A 19,799-nucleotide genomic window follows, 5' to 3' on the forward strand; every position below is an offset into this window, starting at 1 on the left:
AACCAAACATGTGCAATAACAACTGCGTACTTCATTCAAGATTAATGGTAATAATGGTCTTATTAGAGTGGGTAGAAGACTTACACTACTACTGGATATTTAGGTTCATGTTAGGTTTGCTTGGATAGCAGCTCTGTGGGAATTCATGGAAATTAACTTGTGCGTAAATATGTAAAATGAGCTCTGAGATAAGACGTCATAAACAAATCCAAGTAATTTAGTAGGAAAAAAGTGGGAGAGTCAGTTAAATCACAAAGACAACTTCTACAAATGAGATAGACTCAAAGACTCAGTTTGTAGTTTTGTTCAGGTTGCATCTCATTCGGTTCTGTCTACATCTTTTTGCAGTCATTCTGCATCTTGTGACTGTTTGTGTGTTTATATTGCATGTCTGTTGCTGTGTTGAACCTCACTTGCAATGATTTTATATATTTTGTTGTGCATTTTGCCTGTTTAATTGGTTCCTCTTGTCCCCCGTTTCCTCTCTTTTTTGTAGAAGCGTCTTTCTGCTGCAGGGGTTTTGCCAGCCATAAATCACAACTTCATCTTATAATCTCAACATTTTGAAATACTTGACTTCCAGTGTTAAGCACAATGATTGGTTCACACAACAAATCACACCTTTCAGCTTTTCATGTATTTTCAATATTTTTTCATTTTTTTCGCCCCCCCCCCCAAAAAAAATTATTTAATTTAGAGGACAGAAACAAAGTATCGATCTTATTACACTAATATCGAACCAATACCAATACAGGCTCTGAAAAGATATCAGAAAGGTTTACTATGGTTTTATAAACTGTCAAAACGTGTAAAAGAAAGAATGTAAAGTTTAGAAATAAATAGACTGAAAACAGGCGTTTACCACCAGCAGAGTGCTGAAAAAACGTCAAAACACACACACACACACACACACACACACACACACACACACACATATGTATATATATATATATATATATATATTTTATTTTTATTTTTTTTAAACTTACTAACCCAAATGTCTGAGAAAATAAGTTGGAATTGAGAAAACTTGAAATTCCAATTTTAAGGCCATAATGACTCAATTTTTTTTAAACTTATAGATGGCAAAAAATAAAATATTATTTTATTATTTTAAGTGAATTAAGAAATTCTCCAACGCAATAATCACTCCTGTCCGAACGGTGGCGCCGACGGACTGATACAGCTCGCAGCAGCCGTTTTAGGAAAAAGAAGAAAACGTTTACTATTTACTGAGGAACTGGCATTGGTTTCGTAGAAGCAATTTTATAACTCAAAATACACATTACTTCTCGTCAAACAGGTACGACAGCCGTCTTTATCGTTTGTATATATTATTGAGGTTGATAATACCTGAAATCCTCATTTGAGTTTATGAAATTAAAGTTGAAATCGAGCCTTGGTGACCCCATGACAGCTCAGCTTAGCAGCAGCAGCACCAGCAGGGCGGTCAGGGTTGCTAGCTCCACCTGCTAGCTAGTTAGCACAAAACCGTCAAGCAGCTCATCTTCTGCGCACTAACACGGCTAACGGGTGATGTGACTCTCTCAGAACAGCGTAAAGGTGACTAGCTGGGAAGTAGTCTTCGTAAAGTGGTCAGAGTTAAAGCTGTAAGGTGCTGAACTGATAAACCTGACTATGCACAGTAACTGTAATCTGCGGAAGAGGTGAGCTCTACCTAGACTGGCGGTCAGTCCATATGTTACTGTTAATGTTACTGAGTTACTGTTTGTCGTGCTAAAAACTTTCGAACATCATCAGAAAGTAGGGTTCAGCAGACCACGACCTTTTTGTCCCAGGTTATCATCTCACGATGTCTAATACACGTGGAGGTACACTCTGTTTTATAGTAATAACAACAAGTGCCCATTTAGACAGCTTACCATCTTCTTTAAACCTCGTTGATCCGCGTTGTGTTACTTTTATAGAGGAAAAATAGTGACTACAGATTATTTAAAGACATTTAAAATGCAATTTGAGGGTGCAAAACTTTAATAATCAAAAAATACAGTTACAGTCAAAGTGAAATCCTTCTATATGGTATCTGTCTCATAGCACTGCAGTATTGAAACAGCATGCAGGAGTGAATGTGTTGAAGGCATTTGCATATAAATACTTGTTTTAGGGTTCTTGTGGGTGTCGATGAGAACTTGCAAAGTGCTGTGTTATTGTAGACTAAAATTCATCTGAATTAGTACAGATCTATTCAGTTTAAATTGGGGCTGGGCGATATGCCCTTAAAAATTATATCATGATGTTTCAAGAACATTTGCTGCTGCTTCTTCTTCAGGTTGCTCCCTGTAGGGGGAAACCACAGGGGATCATCTATCACCATCTCACCCTATTCCTTGCATCCTCCTCTTCCTCTGTTACAGTAGCCATCTGCAGGTCCTTCATTGCATCCATGAAACTCTTCTGTGGTCTTCCTCTTTTTCTCCTTGCTTGGCAGCTCTATGTGCAAAACCTTTTATCCGATATATCCACTATCCGTCCTCTGCACATGTCCAAACCACCTCAGCCTTGTCACTCGAACAGTGTCTCCAAGCCACTCAGTTTGAGATGCTGAGTATTTCAAGACAGTTTGCAGTAATGATATTTATGATGAAAAAAACAACATAGTAAATGTTTTATTGATGCTTGCAGTCAGGTGTATTTATAACTATAAGTAAATGAAGGGCATTCTTTGCCCTTCTTTTGCATCGAGTTCCTGTCACTGATGATGTACTACCTAATTCAAAGTGTGAATTCACTGAAACAAGGTGTCATAATTATTTTTGGGTTTCACATCACCAGCTGCTTGAATCTCTTCCTTTATAGTCTGGTAGTACTTCACTGTGTTTTTCCCTCAAGTGGTGAAACAAGTTTGTTGTTTCCACCTTAAGCAGGAACAGTCTTCTTGAATATTTGGCTTTGTTGGAGCTCCAGTTTGACTAAATTGTCACTGGAGTCTTACATACAGTTCTTGCTCTCATATACAGTATGCCTCGACGTGTCTCATTGTTGTGTAGAAAAAAAAAAAACATGTCCTTGGTGGGCACTAGTAGTTTTTCTATGTAGGAAATTATTGCTGTTTAAATGTAATACACTGAAATATTTACTACCTATAATATTTAATAACTCTATTACCTTGTAAAGATGAAAAGAAAGTTATGATGACCATTAAGCTGTGAAACTAAGATTCAATATTCAAAGTGTTTATTGTCATGTGTCACAAGAGAAAAAGGCATTCCTCTGTGCAATGAAATTCTTTCTTTGCTGTCCACCCACAGATGCTGATGAATATATACAATAGAAATAGAACATATAAATACAAATAAATAAATGAAGACAGAAAAGGAGACAAAACATGGAGATTAGAAAAAGAGATGTGTGCAAAAGAGCTATAGCTTATATACTGGCTTAATATGTAATATGATGTAAAATATGTAAGATAAACACACTAAAACCAAAAATGTTGTGAGAAGCCCTAAATAGCAAGATGTTATTTTAAGCCAGTGTTTGCAATTTAACAACTTAAGATTAAAAGGAATGTTAATTGTGTCATTTTCAGAATATATTTGTAGGGAGAGATGAGGGAGGTGCAGAGGGAGGTGTGACGAAGGTGCAAAAAGTGCATTTAGCCTCCAGACAGTCATGTGACAAATTAAAGCAGAGCTACTGGTTCCCTTAAGGCTCTGCCTTCCTTAATAGTACTTGAGGTTGTGCAACTGTACCCTGAAGGCAACAACGTGCTGACAGTAAAACATGTTGAATTTGAGTGTGCTGGACAGATGAGTTTGGTAAAGTGGCCAACATCATGAAGATCTGCATATTCAATCAAAGTAACAGTGACCAAACGAAACAAAAATACACTTGTTTGTGTGTGATGATGATACTGTTCATTTAAGTGTGCTGAAATTGCCATCTGCCCCCTTTTTTTTTTTTTTTTTTTTAAAAGATAGCTAGTCCCTAGAGCTGGGATCTTGGATGGAGTAAGTGTTGAGCCCCAATGAGATGACTGACCAGGGCAACAACAACCAGAACATCTCCCGCAACCCCTTTGCTGCCCTCTTCAGCTCACTGGCTGATGCCAAACAGTTTGCATCAGGCCAGAAACCTCAACAGCTTTCTACTCAACCACCACGTGAGTAGAATGATCACATTTCATACAGTATAAGAAGCAGTCAGAACATATCTGAAGTAGACTGATTTGTGTTGTGTGTTACTTTGGACAGAATCCCAACTTCTCCTAACATTGTCTGGAATTAAAGTGTGTAGGCTTTGAGGTAGATAATCATAGGTCACGTCCTTTTATAGAAGCCAGCTTGTCTGAGTGTGCTGATATGTAAAAGTTGATTATACTCTGTTGTGTGGACAGCTGCAGACACTGCTGATGACTAGCTATTCCTGGAATACGTTAATAAGGTCGGCTTGAAGTCCGCCCCAGGGGCACAGGTGTAGTTAATGCACATTGTAATAGAAAGTCTTGACAGATGACTCCATGCTATCACAAAAAAAATTCAAGAATGGATCTTTCTGCTTACTGCCCAATGACAACATTTCTATCAGTAGACCCGAATGGACCTTAGCAACTGCATGCCTGCATCTGTGCATTTTCTGTAAATCACGCAGCTCCACCCCAAAGGAGGATATCCCCATGCAACAGTCACAGCATTTGCTTCCAGAGTAACTTGTTTATCTCAGATGTTGATTTTTGTGATGAAATTCCAGGTAAGTTTTTCTTCTAGTGATTTCTCTTGAAAGCCGCTGCACACAGCAGGGTTCCAGTGTTACCTATGTATCACTTCATGAACAATAAGATGATTTTTCTCAGACTGTGTTTCCAAATTCATGTTATTTATACCAAAGGTCTTTGCATGAAAACGGTGCACCACCACTTCTGTATCAGAGATTATTTTTGAGAGTTTTCTTGGTCTTTCAGATCATCCTCTGTCCCATTAATTGCATTTCTTAATGACATTTCATACAGTGAAAAATGTCAAGATGGAAGCAGTTTTATGCCCTTCTATAACTTGCCCCCTGATTTTTAGCCATCAGTCAAGATCATTTTTAGATCCTAGAAACTTTTCTCGATTTTCTTTTTGTTCGAAAAAGGCAGTTTTATCACCAGTTTGTAGCACGGATGAGATTTATCTATTTTTAAACTAGCCAAAATATTAATTTATTGGACTGTCTGTGCTATGCTAACCTGCTGCTTCATGTTTGGCTTTTGTATGTGCTTTCACAGTGGAGGACTCGGGTGAGAGCCAGTCGGAGTCAGAAAACTCGGTTTCAGACAGCGTTGATGACAATGACGACTCTGTGGCAGAGATTAGCCGCTCCTTCCGGTCCCGGCAGGAGCTGTGCGAGCAGCTCAATGTCAATCACATGATCCAGCGAATATTTCTCATCACTCTGGACAACAGTAAGTTGACTGTGATTTGCACGGCCCCTGGGTATTAACTCAGTATGGATAATATGGATCAAAACATCTATTCATGTTACTTCTTAGTATTGTTTGTGGTTTCTAAACTCAAAAAAGGGCCAAAAAGGTACAAAATTAAATGCATTATATCAATTTTGAAATGACCATTCTTTCCCTCATCAGTTAATTTCAGACTGACCCACCAGTGTTGAAATTAGGGCTCTGTGAGAGTCATACCATAGAGGTTTCACTGCTGCAGTACTTCTAGCTCCTAATCCTGGCTGGCTGTATGATTTTTGTCACATGCTGATATGTAAACTTTAAACTTTTTAAAATAATTTGGGCTGTATCTGTGGGACTTAAGCCCTACTAGGGTTGGGTGATTGATCCAGAGTCCAGTTATACTAAACCCCCAATGGCATTGCCGATGACCAATAGCATCGTTGCTGGGTGGCAGTCAGAGGAGCTTAACATGCACCCATTATTTTAGGACTATCCACCCACCATATTGTACAGTGTGTGGCCGTGACACAGAGAAAAAACAAAAGATGGATGTGTGGAAGAGAAGCACACACACATACCAGGATTATACATCGCACTTCCAATATAAAGGCATGTTCAAACACTGACATGTTATGCTGATTGATTTAGCTTTACTGTAAGTAATAACTTGAGTGGGCGGATATGAGGCAAACGGCTAAAATGGTATTAGGTTATAACATTTGCTGGCCATCCTCAGCCGTCTCCTGTGCTCTTTCCAGGTTATACCCACACACGGCCAAGTTTTTAACCCACAGAAACACCAACAGGGGGGGAAAAACTTAAGTAGATGAGATAAAGGAGTGTCTCTGCAAATTCAGTCATGTTAAGCTCTGATTTAAAAATCAGCCCCTAAGTTAGAAATACTCCATTTTCTCTCATTTGATGATGATGATGATGATGATGATGATGGATCAGCTCCACACACATCTAATTCAAAGCAGGTCAAAAATGGTGGACAAACTTATGTGCTCGCTTGGTCAAATCTGTGTTGTAAGTGTGTTATATCTGGAGGGGAGACATGGAACTATAGCAATCCAGATTCACTATAATGTAAACCTCGTAATAATGACATCAATTAAATGCATCAGTGTGAAAATGATATAGAATTTGCTTTAATTGGTCAGCTATCACCAATACCTTTGAATACTAAATACCTAAGGTAGGACTATTTAAAACCTTGTGCGTGAGAGGCTTGTGCAGACTAAAGTCTTGCATGCCATATTGTCAGCTGATTTTCCTTCTTTTGATCTAAAAGGCAGTCAGGTGCTGGGTGATGAGTGTGTTTCTCCTAAATAGTACCGAGCTCTGTTATTAGAGGTATTATTGGATGCAGCACACTGTCTTGATTTGCTGTCCTGTGAGTAACAAATGACTCAGCACCTTTTAAGACAATATAAAAACCATCCCTACTGTGAGGTCTTATTGTGTGAGTCTCTCCACCACTACTCAGGGATGAGTGATGATGTTGAGGAAATGTAGCAGTTATTTGTTGGACTGTTGATCTATTTCTCAGCACCAGTTAATTCAGTGCACGTAGTCTAAGAGATAATAAGTTGCCATGTGTAAAAACATCTTAATTGACTTTATTTTTTTATTTTCCCCCTAGGTGACCCTAGTCTGAGAGGAGGTAATGGGATCCCTCCTCGGTGTGTTTACCTGGAGGAGATGGCTGCAGATCTAGATGGGCAGGACTGGCTGGACATGGACAACATAGAACAGGTCAAATGTCAATAAAGTGTTTTTAATCTTATCACTTTTTTTCTTCCGTCTCATTTCTCACCTTACCGTGAACCTCTACATGTCTGGCAAAGTGGCTGAAGAAACCTCGTATTCCATCAGATGCAAAAACATTACATTTTGACGCATTGCGTAAAAATTGATTTTCATAAAGAAAATGCCTGACATAAAGACTTCGTTGTTTTAGGGGCTTTCGAAATGTGTTGGTCAGACTGATTTGTGTCAGTGATGCTTCTTCTTTTGTCCTCCAGGCCCTTTTTAACCGTCTGCTGCTGCTAGAGCCGGGAAACCAGCTCATCTATATGACGTCATGCAGTGCTGTTAACCTGTCTGCTGACCGGGATGCTGGAGAGAAATGTGCCATCCCTTACCTTTTTGCTTGTTATCAGAGGGCTAAGGAAGAGGTAACTGGGTTTTTGTTTTTTCTCCCCCCTCTGCATGATTGTAATTGTCGCTCTTTAGTGGTACTATTTTTAGAGATGGCCATCTGTTAATAGAGTATTCTAAGTAATTGGAACATAAAAATAACCCACACTTTTCCATAATTCATTCACTTTCTTTTTATCTCACCTCCAGATCACAAAGGTACCAGAGAAGTTACTTTCGTTTGCTGTTCGCTGTAAGAATCTGACCGTTTCTAACACACGAACAGTCCTGCTCACACCAGAGATCTACATCAGCCAGAATGTCTACGAACAACTTCTGGACCTGCTGCTGGAAAGCTTCAATGGAGCACGTAGGTCATGGACTGGGCCCAACTGTTTTGTCTTGAGTTTTGAGTAAAGTTATAAGTGTTATGTGTAAAGTTTTCTGCCTAAATGTCTCTGCTGTGATTCAGATCCAGACGAAGTGGTTGAATTTGTGGAGGAGGTCATTGCTGGCCTGCTGTCTGATCAGGAGGTGCGGACTTTTGAGGAGGTTATAGTACCGGTGTTCGACATCTTCCAGGGACGTGTCAAGGACTTGGACCTGTGCCAGCCTCTTCTCTACTCCTACCTGGATGTTCTCCTCTATTTCAGCCACCATAAAGATATTGCCAAGGTACAGAGACTTTTAGCGAATGTTGTGGTAATGTTGTGCACCCTCTGACAACAGCAGACGATTTTAAATCCTCTTTTTTCTATGTTCACAGGTACTCGTTGAACACATCCAGCCCAAAGACCCAGCTAATGGTTTGCAGTACCAGAAAAGCCTACTGGGGACAGTATTCAATATATCCTGCTTGCTGAAAACCCCAGGTGTGGTAGAAGGGCACGGCTACTTCCTGAACCCTTCCCGCTCCAGCGCCCAGGAAACAAAGGTCCAAGAGGCCAACATCCACCAGGTAAACGCTTTCTTTTTCATTTGCTGCTCCTGATTTGTTTGCCTGTTTGCCAAACTGAAAATACACCAGAGTCAATGACCTTTTCTTCTCTCACTGGTTTGCAGTTTATGGGCCAGTTTCATGACAAGCTGCACCAAATCTTGAAAAACTTGCTCCAGCGGTCTGGTGAGACCCGCCACTTGCTGCTCACCTGGTTGGGCAGCTGCCTGCAAGCTAATGCTGGCCGAGCCAAGATCTGGGCCAATCAGATGCCGGAGATCTTCTTTCAGATGTACGCCTCAGATGCATTTTTCTTGAACTTGGGTGCAGCTCTGCTGAAGCTGTGCCAGCCCTTCTGCAGGCCACGTTCACCTAAACTGCTCACCTTCAACCCAACCTACTGCGCACTCAAAGAGCTGAGTGAGGAAGAGAGGAGGAATCGCAATGTGCATGCACGAGGTCAGTGTACTGGATGTCAGTGACCCTTATTTATAATGGTTTCAAGATTGTTAATTTAACGCCTTTGGTAATAAATAAACTGTCCACTTTTTCTTATGTCAGGTCTTGATAAGGAGACCTGCCTGATCCCTGTGCCTCCCCAGCAGCCGATGGAGTCGGCGCAGTCCTACAGCCTTCTGACTGAAAACCTCATCCTCACACAACTCACCCAGCATCTAGGCTTTCACAGGTAAACACAGTCAGACAAACGCAGATTTTTTTCCATATAGAAGCTAAAGAGAATACTGAGACTTCCAACGTATGTTATCTTGTTCCCACTGTGTCTGTGCACTTGTCTGCATGCATAATGTGTGCATGTAGACTCCATGAGCAGATGGTGAAGATGAGCCAGTCTCTCCACCGGCTCCAGGTGACGTGGCAGGAGGCCCAGCGAACAGGCAGCCCAATGTCGGAGCAGCTCCTGGAGCAGTTTGAGCGCCTGATGATTGTCTATCTCTCAACCAAAGCTGCCACTACACAACCTGCCATGCTGCAATGTTGCCTTAACCTACAAGCTTCCACTGCTGCTCTGCTCGTTCAGCTCAGTATGGGGAACCAGGGGCCTGAACATGTAGCACTCAGTTTTCCCCTGCCCTCCCTGCAGAACACGATGCTCTGCTATGTACCTGGTACGTCAGATATTTCACTATACAGTAAATACAATGGGGTGAAACACTCAGGTTTACTTTTTGTCATACTGGGCCAACATGTTCAGCCTTTTAATTTCTCTTAATTTTCTCAGGATTGAGTTGGATCAGGTGTTTTTCTTTCGCCTCCTTAAATTTGAAGGTGTGAACGTTGTGTTAAAAAGCCTTACCCCACTTCATAAAACGTCATGCAAACATCATTTTGACGGAATGTTACCACACCCCACCGGCATGTAATAAATAACATCACTGATCATTTAATTGCGTTTTTGTTGTCAAAGTTCAAGGTGTGAGTTTGTAAATCACTGCAAGCTTTTGTACATGCGATTCATTCACAGCAGACACTACAGACTGGTTTGAAATGACTGCATCTGTGCATGCAATATCGCAGTTTTTAGTCACTCATCTCAATAATATTGAGCATTTCACACGATAGTCATTAATCTGCATTTTGTCTGTCAGAGTTTTTTGCAGAAAATTTGGGAGATTTTTTCATCTTCCTTCGTCGGTTTGCAGAAGACATCCTGGAGACGTCTGCAGAAAGTCTAGAGCAGATTCTAAACTTTATTACTGTCTTCATGGGTAATGTAGAGAGGTCAGTGACCTTATCGACCATGTCTGTGATTTCAGTCAGATGAAATGAAGAGTCGTTCAGATTTGTCATGTCTTGTTTGGACAACAGGATGAAGAACCCTCATTTAAGAGCAAAGCTTGCCGAGGTTTTGGAGGCAGTGATGCCCCACATGGAGCCGGTGACCCCTGGTGCTGCTCAGCCAATCGTGTTCCAGAGAGAAAGAGTTTTCTGCTCCTATAGACACGCACCCCAGCTGGCTGAGGCCCTCATTACTGTGTTTGTAGACATTGAATTCACAGGTACAACACAGTTTAGACTTTCTAGATTCTAAAGATCTGTAGGTGGAAAGCTGAAACAGCCGAGCTCTTTTAATCTGTGATTAAAAGAGCTCGGCTTGGTGAGGCGTAGTATTATTTAGGGTCTTTTTGTGAACAGTGAAGAAGCTAGGTTTTGTGTGCTCACCTGGACGTGCTCTGCACAACAAGATAAAGAGATAAACTCTGAAGTGTAAGCAAACAGGAAGGAGAGCTGAAACATGCGGGGTTTAAGGTTTCCTCTGGTCCCCCCCCACAGGTGATCCTCATCAGTTTGAACAGAAATTCAACTACAGAAGGCCTATGTATCCAGCTCTTAAATACATGTGGGGAAAAGACAACTACAGAGAGAGCATCAAGGTAATGTTGATGTTCTAGATATAAATTTCAGATGTTAGATGTGTGATGATTGTACTTTTTAGCCATGCAACATGAAATTCCTTGGTTTGACTTTTCTTCTGCAGCCACCTCGTGCTCTCCTTTGCTTACATTCGGGCTTCAGTTTTCCTCACTTCTAGTAAGAAGCAATTCACTCCATGAGATAATGTGGTCAGGCATTTTGAGCGCAGTTTCCCTAATGAATTTTTAAAGCAAGACAAGGAAATCAGGTTTTCAAAAATTCTATCGACTCTTCTTTGAAGGCTCCTATTTTTTGTTTCTTTTTGTTTGATTTTGGTCCATTGCACACATCAATCAAAAGTGAAGAAGGGTGTAAGGTGGCAGTATTTTTTCCCCTTCCTCTTTCCCTTCCTGTTGATAACTGTTGCAAACTTAGTTGTGGTTGTAGTGTTATGTGCATATAATAACACATCATGTTGTAAACTGTTGGGTGTGTTTGGAAGGAAAAAAAGACTTAACCTTCATTTAACTGGGGGTTAAATCGCACCTTAAAATGGCACGACGTAGTGCTGCTCGGATCTTGTGGTGATCTGCTCTGCCAGCACTGATTCCACTGAGTGGAAAAAGTCACACAAGGCGGGGACAGTGTCGAATTCAGTCAACGAACCACTGGGGCACCTGATTTACTCTCTTCTCCACACTATTCTCTTTATAAAGTGCTCTACACACCCCATCATTACGGCCAACAGGTGGATTTTCCTGTTTCAGGGGAGCTAGCCAGCAATGAAGAACCACTTACTGCTTAAGAGACAGAGTGAAAGTGGAAAGTTTTTCCTTAGTTTTTTAACATAAAATTAATTGCTTAACACTTAACACATGCTGGTATAAACCCTTTTAACCATGTAGTCATAATAAGGGAACAAATGGATAGTGCATACCTGCAAACTGGCATAAATGTGTTTAATTTAGTTTGGTATGTTTTATTTCAGCATTTGGCCAACTATGCATCTGAAAACCTGGAGGCCATGAACCCCCCTCTTTTCCTCAGGTTCCTCAATTTACTGATGAATGATGCCATCTTCCTATTGGATGAGGCCATTCAGGTGAGACCGTGATGTATTTTGACTTCACAACCTTCAGCCTTGGTTCTGTATTATGTGATGTTTTCTGAACATTGCTGGAATATTATTCTGACATTATACAATATTCTGATGGTGAAATCTAGTTTAATCTATCAGTACTTGTCATCTACTGCATATCTCTTTCTAAAACGGTTCTATAGTAGCATCATTATTAATAACTTTATTGTTTTTAAAGATATTTTTGATGTGATTTAGACTCCGTTTTTCAGCTGAATCTTCTTTCCTCTGTAGTACCTGAGTAAAATCAAGATTCTGCAGCTGGAGAGGGATCGAGGGGACTGGGAAGGCCTGGCCCCTGATGCCAGAAGAGAGAAAGAGTCCAGCCTGCAGATGTTTGGACAGCTGGGACGCTTCCACAACATCATGTCCAATGAGACCATCGGCACACTGGCCTTCCTCACCTCAGGTCAGGCAGAAAAGACCGCTACACATCCTTTCCACTACACTCATGAACCCATTTAATTGTTGTCCTCATCCATTCACTGTGATTATTTCTGCCTTTTGCTTTTCTTTTTTTTCTCTTTCTCAGAAATTAAGGGTATCTTTGTGCACCCATTCCTGGCTGAGAGGATCATCTCCATGCTTAACTACTTCCTGCAGCACCTGGCGGGCCCTAAAATGGGCGCTCTTAAAGTCAAGGACTTCAGTGAGTTTGACTTCAAACCTCAGCAGCTCGTTTCTGACATCTGCACAATCTACCTAAACCTGGGGTATGTTTAAAACATTCTTCTACAGAGAAAAATATCAGTTTACTTACATTTCTTTAATTGTAATCCCTGTTAAATCTGATCCTGAAACAGACTGTTGCTTTGTTTCTCCAACAGCGATGAGGAGAATTTCTGTGCCACTGTCCCAAAGGATGGGCGATCGTATTCTCCTACTCTTTTCTCCCAGACCATTAGAGTATTGAAAAAGATCAACAAGCCTGGGGATATGATTGTAGCTTTTGGACTCCTCGCTGATAAAATAAAGGTATCATTTTACTTGGAGAGGCTACCAGAGTAATAAAAGACAATAGGAGGTACTCATGAATGTTTGTTTCCATTGTGCCTCTATTTAGTCTCATGCAGACAGACAGCAGCAGGAAGAGGAGACATATGCAGATGCTCCAGATGAATTCTTGGATCCCATCATGTCCACCCTGATGCTGGACCCTGTTCTTCTCCCCTCTTCCAATGTAACAGTAGACCGCTCAACTATAGCAAGACACCTCCTCAGGTTTGTTCCTTTTTACAAAGCCCAGAATTGAAAGTACAGTCATGTAAAAAAAAAAAAAAAGAAAGTTTCTTGTGAAAAAATGAGAACACCCTCACCCTGCTTCCATGTTCCAAGTAGTAGCTAAGTGCTGCTAATTAAAGGCAATTGACTGACTGATCATAAGCAAGCGTGGCCGCTGCTGTAAAATGAGATGTTTTGGCAGTTTGTTGGTCTGAAGCATTTATAATGGTGTGAAAATGTGTTTGAACCCTTCTTGATTTCCTTTTTTTGTATGTTTGTCACACTTAAATGTTTCAGATCACCAAGCAAATTTAAATATTAGACAAAAATAGCACAAATGAACATCATATGCTGTTTCTAAATGAAGGTGTTTCTTATTAAGGGGGAAAAAAAAATCTGAACCTATATGGCTCTGTGTGTGGGGGGGAGTGATTGCCCCTCATGTCACTCGTGTCCTCCAAGGCCTAATATATTGTGAGATTTGAAAACGATCCATAAAAAGTTGTGGGTAAGTCAGTAAGTTTTTACTGATTTTTCACATTTGGTATGACCTTGACTCAGTTTTCAACAAAATTAAATCACACTGAGCTTTTGTGATGGTATCTATCATCTTGTCTACCATCACACAAAATAATATCTTGAAAACTGTAGATGCTCCACTGCTAACAAACAAAAATGAACCGATTATTTACTCCTTCCCTTTAGGGGGAAAAATTAACAAGTATGGTTTGTTTGCAAGGGCTACCAGGAGGAAGCATCTTCTCTTTAAAGAGAACATTGCAGCAGAGCTTAGGTTTGCAAAAATGCATCTAAAGAAATCACAAGACATCTGGAACAATGTCTTTTGGACAGATGAGACCAAAGTGGAGATGTTTGATCATAATGCACAGCGCCAGGCTTGGTGAAAACCAAACACCTCATTTCAACTGTCAGGCACGGTGGGGGAGAGATGATCATTTGGTCTTGTTTCGCAGCCACTGGGCCTAAGCATCTTGCAGTCATTGAGTCAACTGTGAACTCCTCTGTATATCAAAATATTATGTCAAATGTGAGGCCATCTGTCTGACAGATAAAGCTAGGCTAAACTGGGTAATGCAACATGACAATGGTGTCAAGCACAGCAGCAAATCTATGACAGAATGGTTGAAAAAGAAAAGAATAAAGGTGTTGCAGTGGACCAGTCAAAGTCCACACCTCAGCCTGATTGAATTGGCGTGTCATGACCTTAAGAGAGCTGTACATAAACAGATACTACAAATTTTAAGGAGCTGAAGCAAAGTTGCACAGAATAGTAGGCCAAACTTCCTCTACAATGCAAGACACTGATAGTCATACAGAAAAAAACGATTCATTAAGTTATTGCTGTTAAAAGTGGCTTTACAAAGTGGCAATTATAGGGTTTGTCTTGTAAAAACCTTATTTTTTTACATGACTGTATTCTGTTTGGATGATCTCTACACTGTCTGATGATTCATCTGTGAGATTGCCCATAACCATAACCTATATGATCCAGACATATGTGGATGTTTCTTTCCCTCTTCCGGTGTGATAAAACAGAAGGTTGACTATACCTGTGTGAGAACCTTGTTCACATACAACTGTAAATGATTAAGCCAACTGTAATTAATCAGTTGAACAGCTAAAACACTTTGAAGTCTGAAGATATGCTGGGCTATTTTTTGTAACTTTTAAAAAAAATTTTGTTTAGGGTTTTTTCTTTTTACTGGTTTTAAATTTAGGCCTAATTTAGTTCTTTTAACACATTTAATCTGCATCTGTATGTCTCCTGCACCATTTATCATGCCCTCCCCACACAGAGTAACTTCTTTCCCCAACACACATACAAGCCCACTGGTTAATAGTTGAGAAGATGCTCTAATAGCAGCAAACGATACATTAAGTTCTATTTTAAAGTAGAATCGACAGACAGAAATAGGGAGATGATGATGGACCAGTGCAGCCCTTCTCCACACACATCATTTCAAAGAGGCAGATGTACAAGCACGACCTTAATTATACATGTGTACACAAACACATACATCTCTGTTGCAAGAGCGAAGCAGGCTAGATTTAGCCATCTAATTAGCCATCCATACATCCATTTTCTTCTGCTTAAACAATTCAGGGTCATAGGGCGAAAGGCAGGGTACACCCTGGACAGGTCACCAGTCTATCGCAGGGCTAACAGACAAAACACCATTCAGACTCACAGTCACATCTATGGCCAGTCACGATTAAGTTAAACCGTGCATTTCTTTGGACTGTGGGAGGAAGCCAGAGGAGCTAGAGAGAATCCACGCAGATGTGGAAAAAAAAAAAGCAAATTCCATGGATGGATGGAAAATGTGTTCATCTTTATGAAGTTGGTATATAGAAGTCATGACCATTTATTAATTGTGTCTGCCTTTTAGTGACCAGACAGACCCCTTCAACCGCAGTCCTCTGACAATGGACCAAATCAGGCCAAATGATGAACTCAAACAGCAGATCTTACAGTGGCTGGAGAAGCATAAGCAAGAAAAGCTTCAGTTGGGGCCCAGCGGCTAGCCCTGATCTCACTGTGACAAACAGCGTTGCCTCGCGCTGTTATTTTTCTTACCTGGCCGCACTTGCTCCTTTGCTTCATGGCAGATCCACAGTGTGCTTATTTCTTTGGATTTATTCTGACTCCTCCAGTCCAGCTGACACTGCATTAGCCTTTCCCTGCAGCTTCCATTCTTAATAAATCGTCCGTGTGACAACAGTCCTGGCAAACTGTAGCCCACCTGCTGGTAAGAACTTCAAAATCCATACACGGTGGCTGTTTTTCCTCCCGTGAGGCTCTATTGAAAACACTAGCAGAGTGAAACATCCTTGGGTACTGTGTTAATGAGTTAATATAGTCAGAAATATCTGTTCAGCAGCACTTTAATGTACTGTACATACTCCTGTCCAACCACCTGGCCCTTTATACCGGAAGGTAAGTATTTTTGTCATATTATCTAACTTCACTTTCATAAAGAGTATTTCACACACTGCCTTTCAAAGTGCTTTAACACCCCGTATGTTTGCACTCTTGGGTTCAATCGCAACTTGTAAATAGCATTAAAAGTGAGGCATAGCTGAGTCTGAATTTAATTGTGTGTATGACTTTTATTTCATTGACTAGAACATAGGGTTACTTGGAGGCTTTCAAAAAAATAAACTTGATCATTGTAATTAGACACGTGTAGCACTAAACAGTTGTTTGTATTTAAAGACGTATCGATAAGGCTCTTCAGATCTTCAAGCACCTGTCTGTAGTGAAGCACTTATTATCTCATCAGGATTATATAAGACCAGCCAATTAAGGTTAAAGGATAAAGACCATATAGATAAAATGCACCAATCTGAATCATATTTTAGGTCTCAAAGATGTCAGATTGAATATTAAATCTCCTTAAATATTAACTTTAATCTGTTTTGCTGTGACAGAGTTGTTCATGGATATTACAGCTGACGTGTGAAATCTCCAGGGGGCAACTCAAACAAGCAAACAAAGCCAGCATTAAGAAAACATTATTTACAATTTGGCACAAATGGATAATTGACTCTTATTTAGTCTAGCTTTTTTTAGAGAATAAAGCTGCTGAAAAATAACTGCTCATGCCTAAAGAGGAATAAAATCAAGTAAGAGAAGGCATTTAGACAACTCGGGCACTATCTCAGAGTCTTTTATTGGATATTTAATTTTTTTTTAAAAATGTACCAGCTGTTCTATTTCTCATCAAACAGGCAGAGAATATACTTCTGGGGGAAATAAACATGGCTGATAGTTCAGTTAATACCTACAAATGCCTAATTTTAGTAGAAATACAGAGCAGCAACATGGTTATCTATGAGTGTGTTGTTACGTGCATTTCTTATTTGAGTTACATCAAAGCTTTGGAACACTTATCTTAACTCTTTACCCCTTTAAAGCCTACTAGGAGTAACCCTTAAAGCTCTTTTCTGAACTGAGTGATTTCTGTCATATTTCAGGCCTAAATGACTGAGTTTGCATTAGGGCTGCCACGATTAGTCAACTAGTCACGATTACGTCGACTATCAAAATCATCGACAACAAATTTTATAGTCGTCGCGGCGTTTGAAGCTTTTTAATATCCTGAAAGATGCAGGAATAAGCAGACTGAAACAGAAGATGGCAGCAATGCATCTACAAGGATGCCAGCTGCCGTTAAATGCCGAAGAAGAAGAAGAAGCTGTCTTCTGTATCGTAGCTTTGTCCAAATTCAGAGACCACATCCTTCTGAGGCCGATTACGTTACGAAGACACAATGAAATTTGAGGACCTCTCCAAATGCGTCCTCCTTTTCCCCAGATTTGAAGGATGGGTCGGGTGTATGCTTCCGGCCCAACCTATTCCAAAATTCATACTATGGCTCAGCCAATTCCAGTTTCCAACAATGGCGGCAGCTACTTAGTTTTAATATTACTCTTTCTGGGTCACAAAATAAACTTTTAAGATATTTTCAGGTGAGAATGTAGCTGTGTGAACTTCAAATATCTGCTCGATTTATCAACACATCACATATTTGCAAAAGTGCTCCGACGTTTTCAGACACATCTGTTACCCACCAGCTTGATAGCTGACCGGGTGGTCAAGGCTCACTCGAGACGGCGAGAACACCGAACTTCCGGCACATCATTGTCAGACCCCCGCAGTCTTTCACTACTCAGGTTAAACATGATATATGAGTCACTTAGACTTTTATTTGTTCCTGAGTAGTTCTAGTTTTCACACAGCCGAATAAACATCAAACAGAAAACTGATTAAACAGTGAGATGGTAGAGAATTTATTCCAGTGTCCTGTTATATTTTAGGGAGCAAAGAGCAGACGGCTGAGTTTATTAAACCCCACCGAGACAATCTGCAAATTTCATTAAAATTTAATAAACTATCATCTTGTCTTTATTTTCAGTTAGAACATACTTTAAACACTTCAAGCTGTAAGCTAATGATTATATGAGAGCAGATGCATGCTGGTGTAATAAGCTGTAGTTTTACGTCCAATGGATGCATGATCTGATTAGTCGACTAATCGCAAAAATAATGACTAGTTGACTATCAAAATAGTCGTTTGTGGCAGCCCTAGTTTGCATTAGACATTAACGAGGGTGGCCTCTGCATGTGCAATGGTTGTTTTAATTGATATATACTGAGCTGTCAAAACTTATCATTAAGGGTACTGGGCAGGTTGTGAAATGTCATCTTTATGGGGTGAAAGAGTTCAAACAAGAATGAGATCATTTCATTCTTTTCTGCACCTTCAGTTCACCGGAGCTGCTCCAAACTGCAAAAGTGCTTCTCTTTCCCATCTGTGGCACACTGGCCATCAGTGGTGTTCACTTTTCTTGAGATTTAAGGGCAGAGATATGGAGTTTAATAACTTTGAATGGCTGTGTACAACATAACTGTCACTGTCACCCTCTGAATTAACCTTCATGATATTTTAACCGAAGCATCCTGATCTTGCATTTAAAACACAGGACTTGTGTTGTGTACAAGCTTCGTGTGAAAACGTGCTGGCAAAGATGAACAATAGACACGGTGCCTAAAACCAAGAGCCTTGCAGTACATGTCAGCTGATCTGTTTCATACTCTTAACATACATGATTGAGTTTATTTCTTTGAGGAATATGTGAAGCTGAGCAGTAGAATATAGGGGAAGAACAACAGAAGGAGGTAACATGCTCTTGGGTTGTATTTGAATTAAATTGTTTTAATTCAATTGTGTGCGAGATGGTAACGTGTAAGAAGGTGATTATGTATTTGTTGGCATGCTCTGATTTCTGTATTGAGGATCTACCACCCGATTACATGATTTTAATTAAAACACTTTTTTTTTGTTTTATTTGTGATTATAAAATGTTTATTTTCAATGTACATTATGATTAAGAAATAAACTAATCTAAGTTATGTACGAAATTACGTTCTCTTTCTCATGTGACAGATTGAATTCGTGACAAATGACGACGTTTACTTTGAGAACAGTAATACACATTGTGAGGCACTGTCAGGTTATAGGAACACATGAAATGATGTCTTCTTTACTTGGACAGGGACTAGAAGTGCAATTAAACCTTACACTCACTGGCCACTTTATTAATTACACCTGGCCAACTGCAAATTAAGGCAAATATCTCATCAGCCAACCAAATGGCAGAAAATCAGTGAATTTAGTCAAGTCAGCTGTATTTGTATAGCACATTTAAAAGACATCAAGTGTCGGTCAAAGTGTTGAACAGAGGGGTAAAAGATAGAATTAAAGTAAATGAGGTATGACCAAGATGACCTGCTCAAGTTCAAACTGAGCATCTGAATGGAGAACAAAAGTGATTTACAAGTCCCTTTGATCTAGACTGATTTTAAGAACAATACTAGGTGTTTTAAAAAAGGTGTTACACATTAAACATAAACAGATATCCCTATCACTTATGTGTAGTTATTTATGAGTCCTTACAGAGATAACATAACTACGCTGTTTGAAAATGATCTTGTTTTATTGTCACAAGTCATGGATTCCTTGATTATGTGCTGGCTGGTTGTGTTCCTGGTGTTC

General features: G+C 40.0%; 1 protein-coding gene across 2 annotated transcripts; it reads left to right on the plus strand.

Annotated features, from left to right (window-relative positions):
- The first annotated feature begins 1,204 nt into the window (after window positions 1–1,204).
- On the plus strand, window positions 1,205–19,156 carry ube4a (ubiquitination factor E4A (UFD2 homolog, yeast)). Of its 2 annotated transcripts, none has more exons than XM_004543759.6 (20): window positions 1,205–1,303; window positions 3,938–4,123; window positions 5,228–5,404; window positions 7,053–7,165; window positions 7,435–7,587; window positions 7,760–7,919; window positions 8,022–8,224; window positions 8,316–8,507; window positions 8,612–8,945; window positions 9,048–9,174; window positions 9,306–9,613; window positions 10,094–10,226; window positions 10,314–10,504; window positions 10,779–10,879; window positions 11,848–11,961; window positions 12,232–12,406; window positions 12,530–12,710; window positions 12,825–12,972; window positions 13,061–13,218; window positions 15,630–19,156. In XM_004543759.6, the coding sequence occupies exons 2-20, from the start codon at window positions 3,994–3,996 to the stop codon at window positions 15,763–15,765; spliced, it is 3,234 nt and encodes a 1,077-aa protein (XP_004543816.1). In that variant the 5' UTR covers window positions 1,205–1,303; window positions 3,938–3,993; the 3' UTR covers window positions 15,766–19,156. The 2 variants fall into 2 exon arrangements, with proteins under 2 accessions (XP_004543816.1, XP_004543817.1); XM_004543760.6 differs by having other exon boundaries at window positions 1,212–1,303; window positions 3,942–4,123.
- Window positions 19,157–19,799: the final 643 nt, after the last annotated feature.

Source organism: Maylandia zebra, linkage group LG14 (assembly GCF_041146795.1).
Source record: "Maylandia zebra isolate NMK-2024a linkage group LG14, Mzebra_GT3a, whole genome shotgun sequence".
NCBI lineage: Eukaryota > Metazoa > Chordata > Actinopteri > Cichliformes > Cichlidae > Maylandia > Maylandia zebra.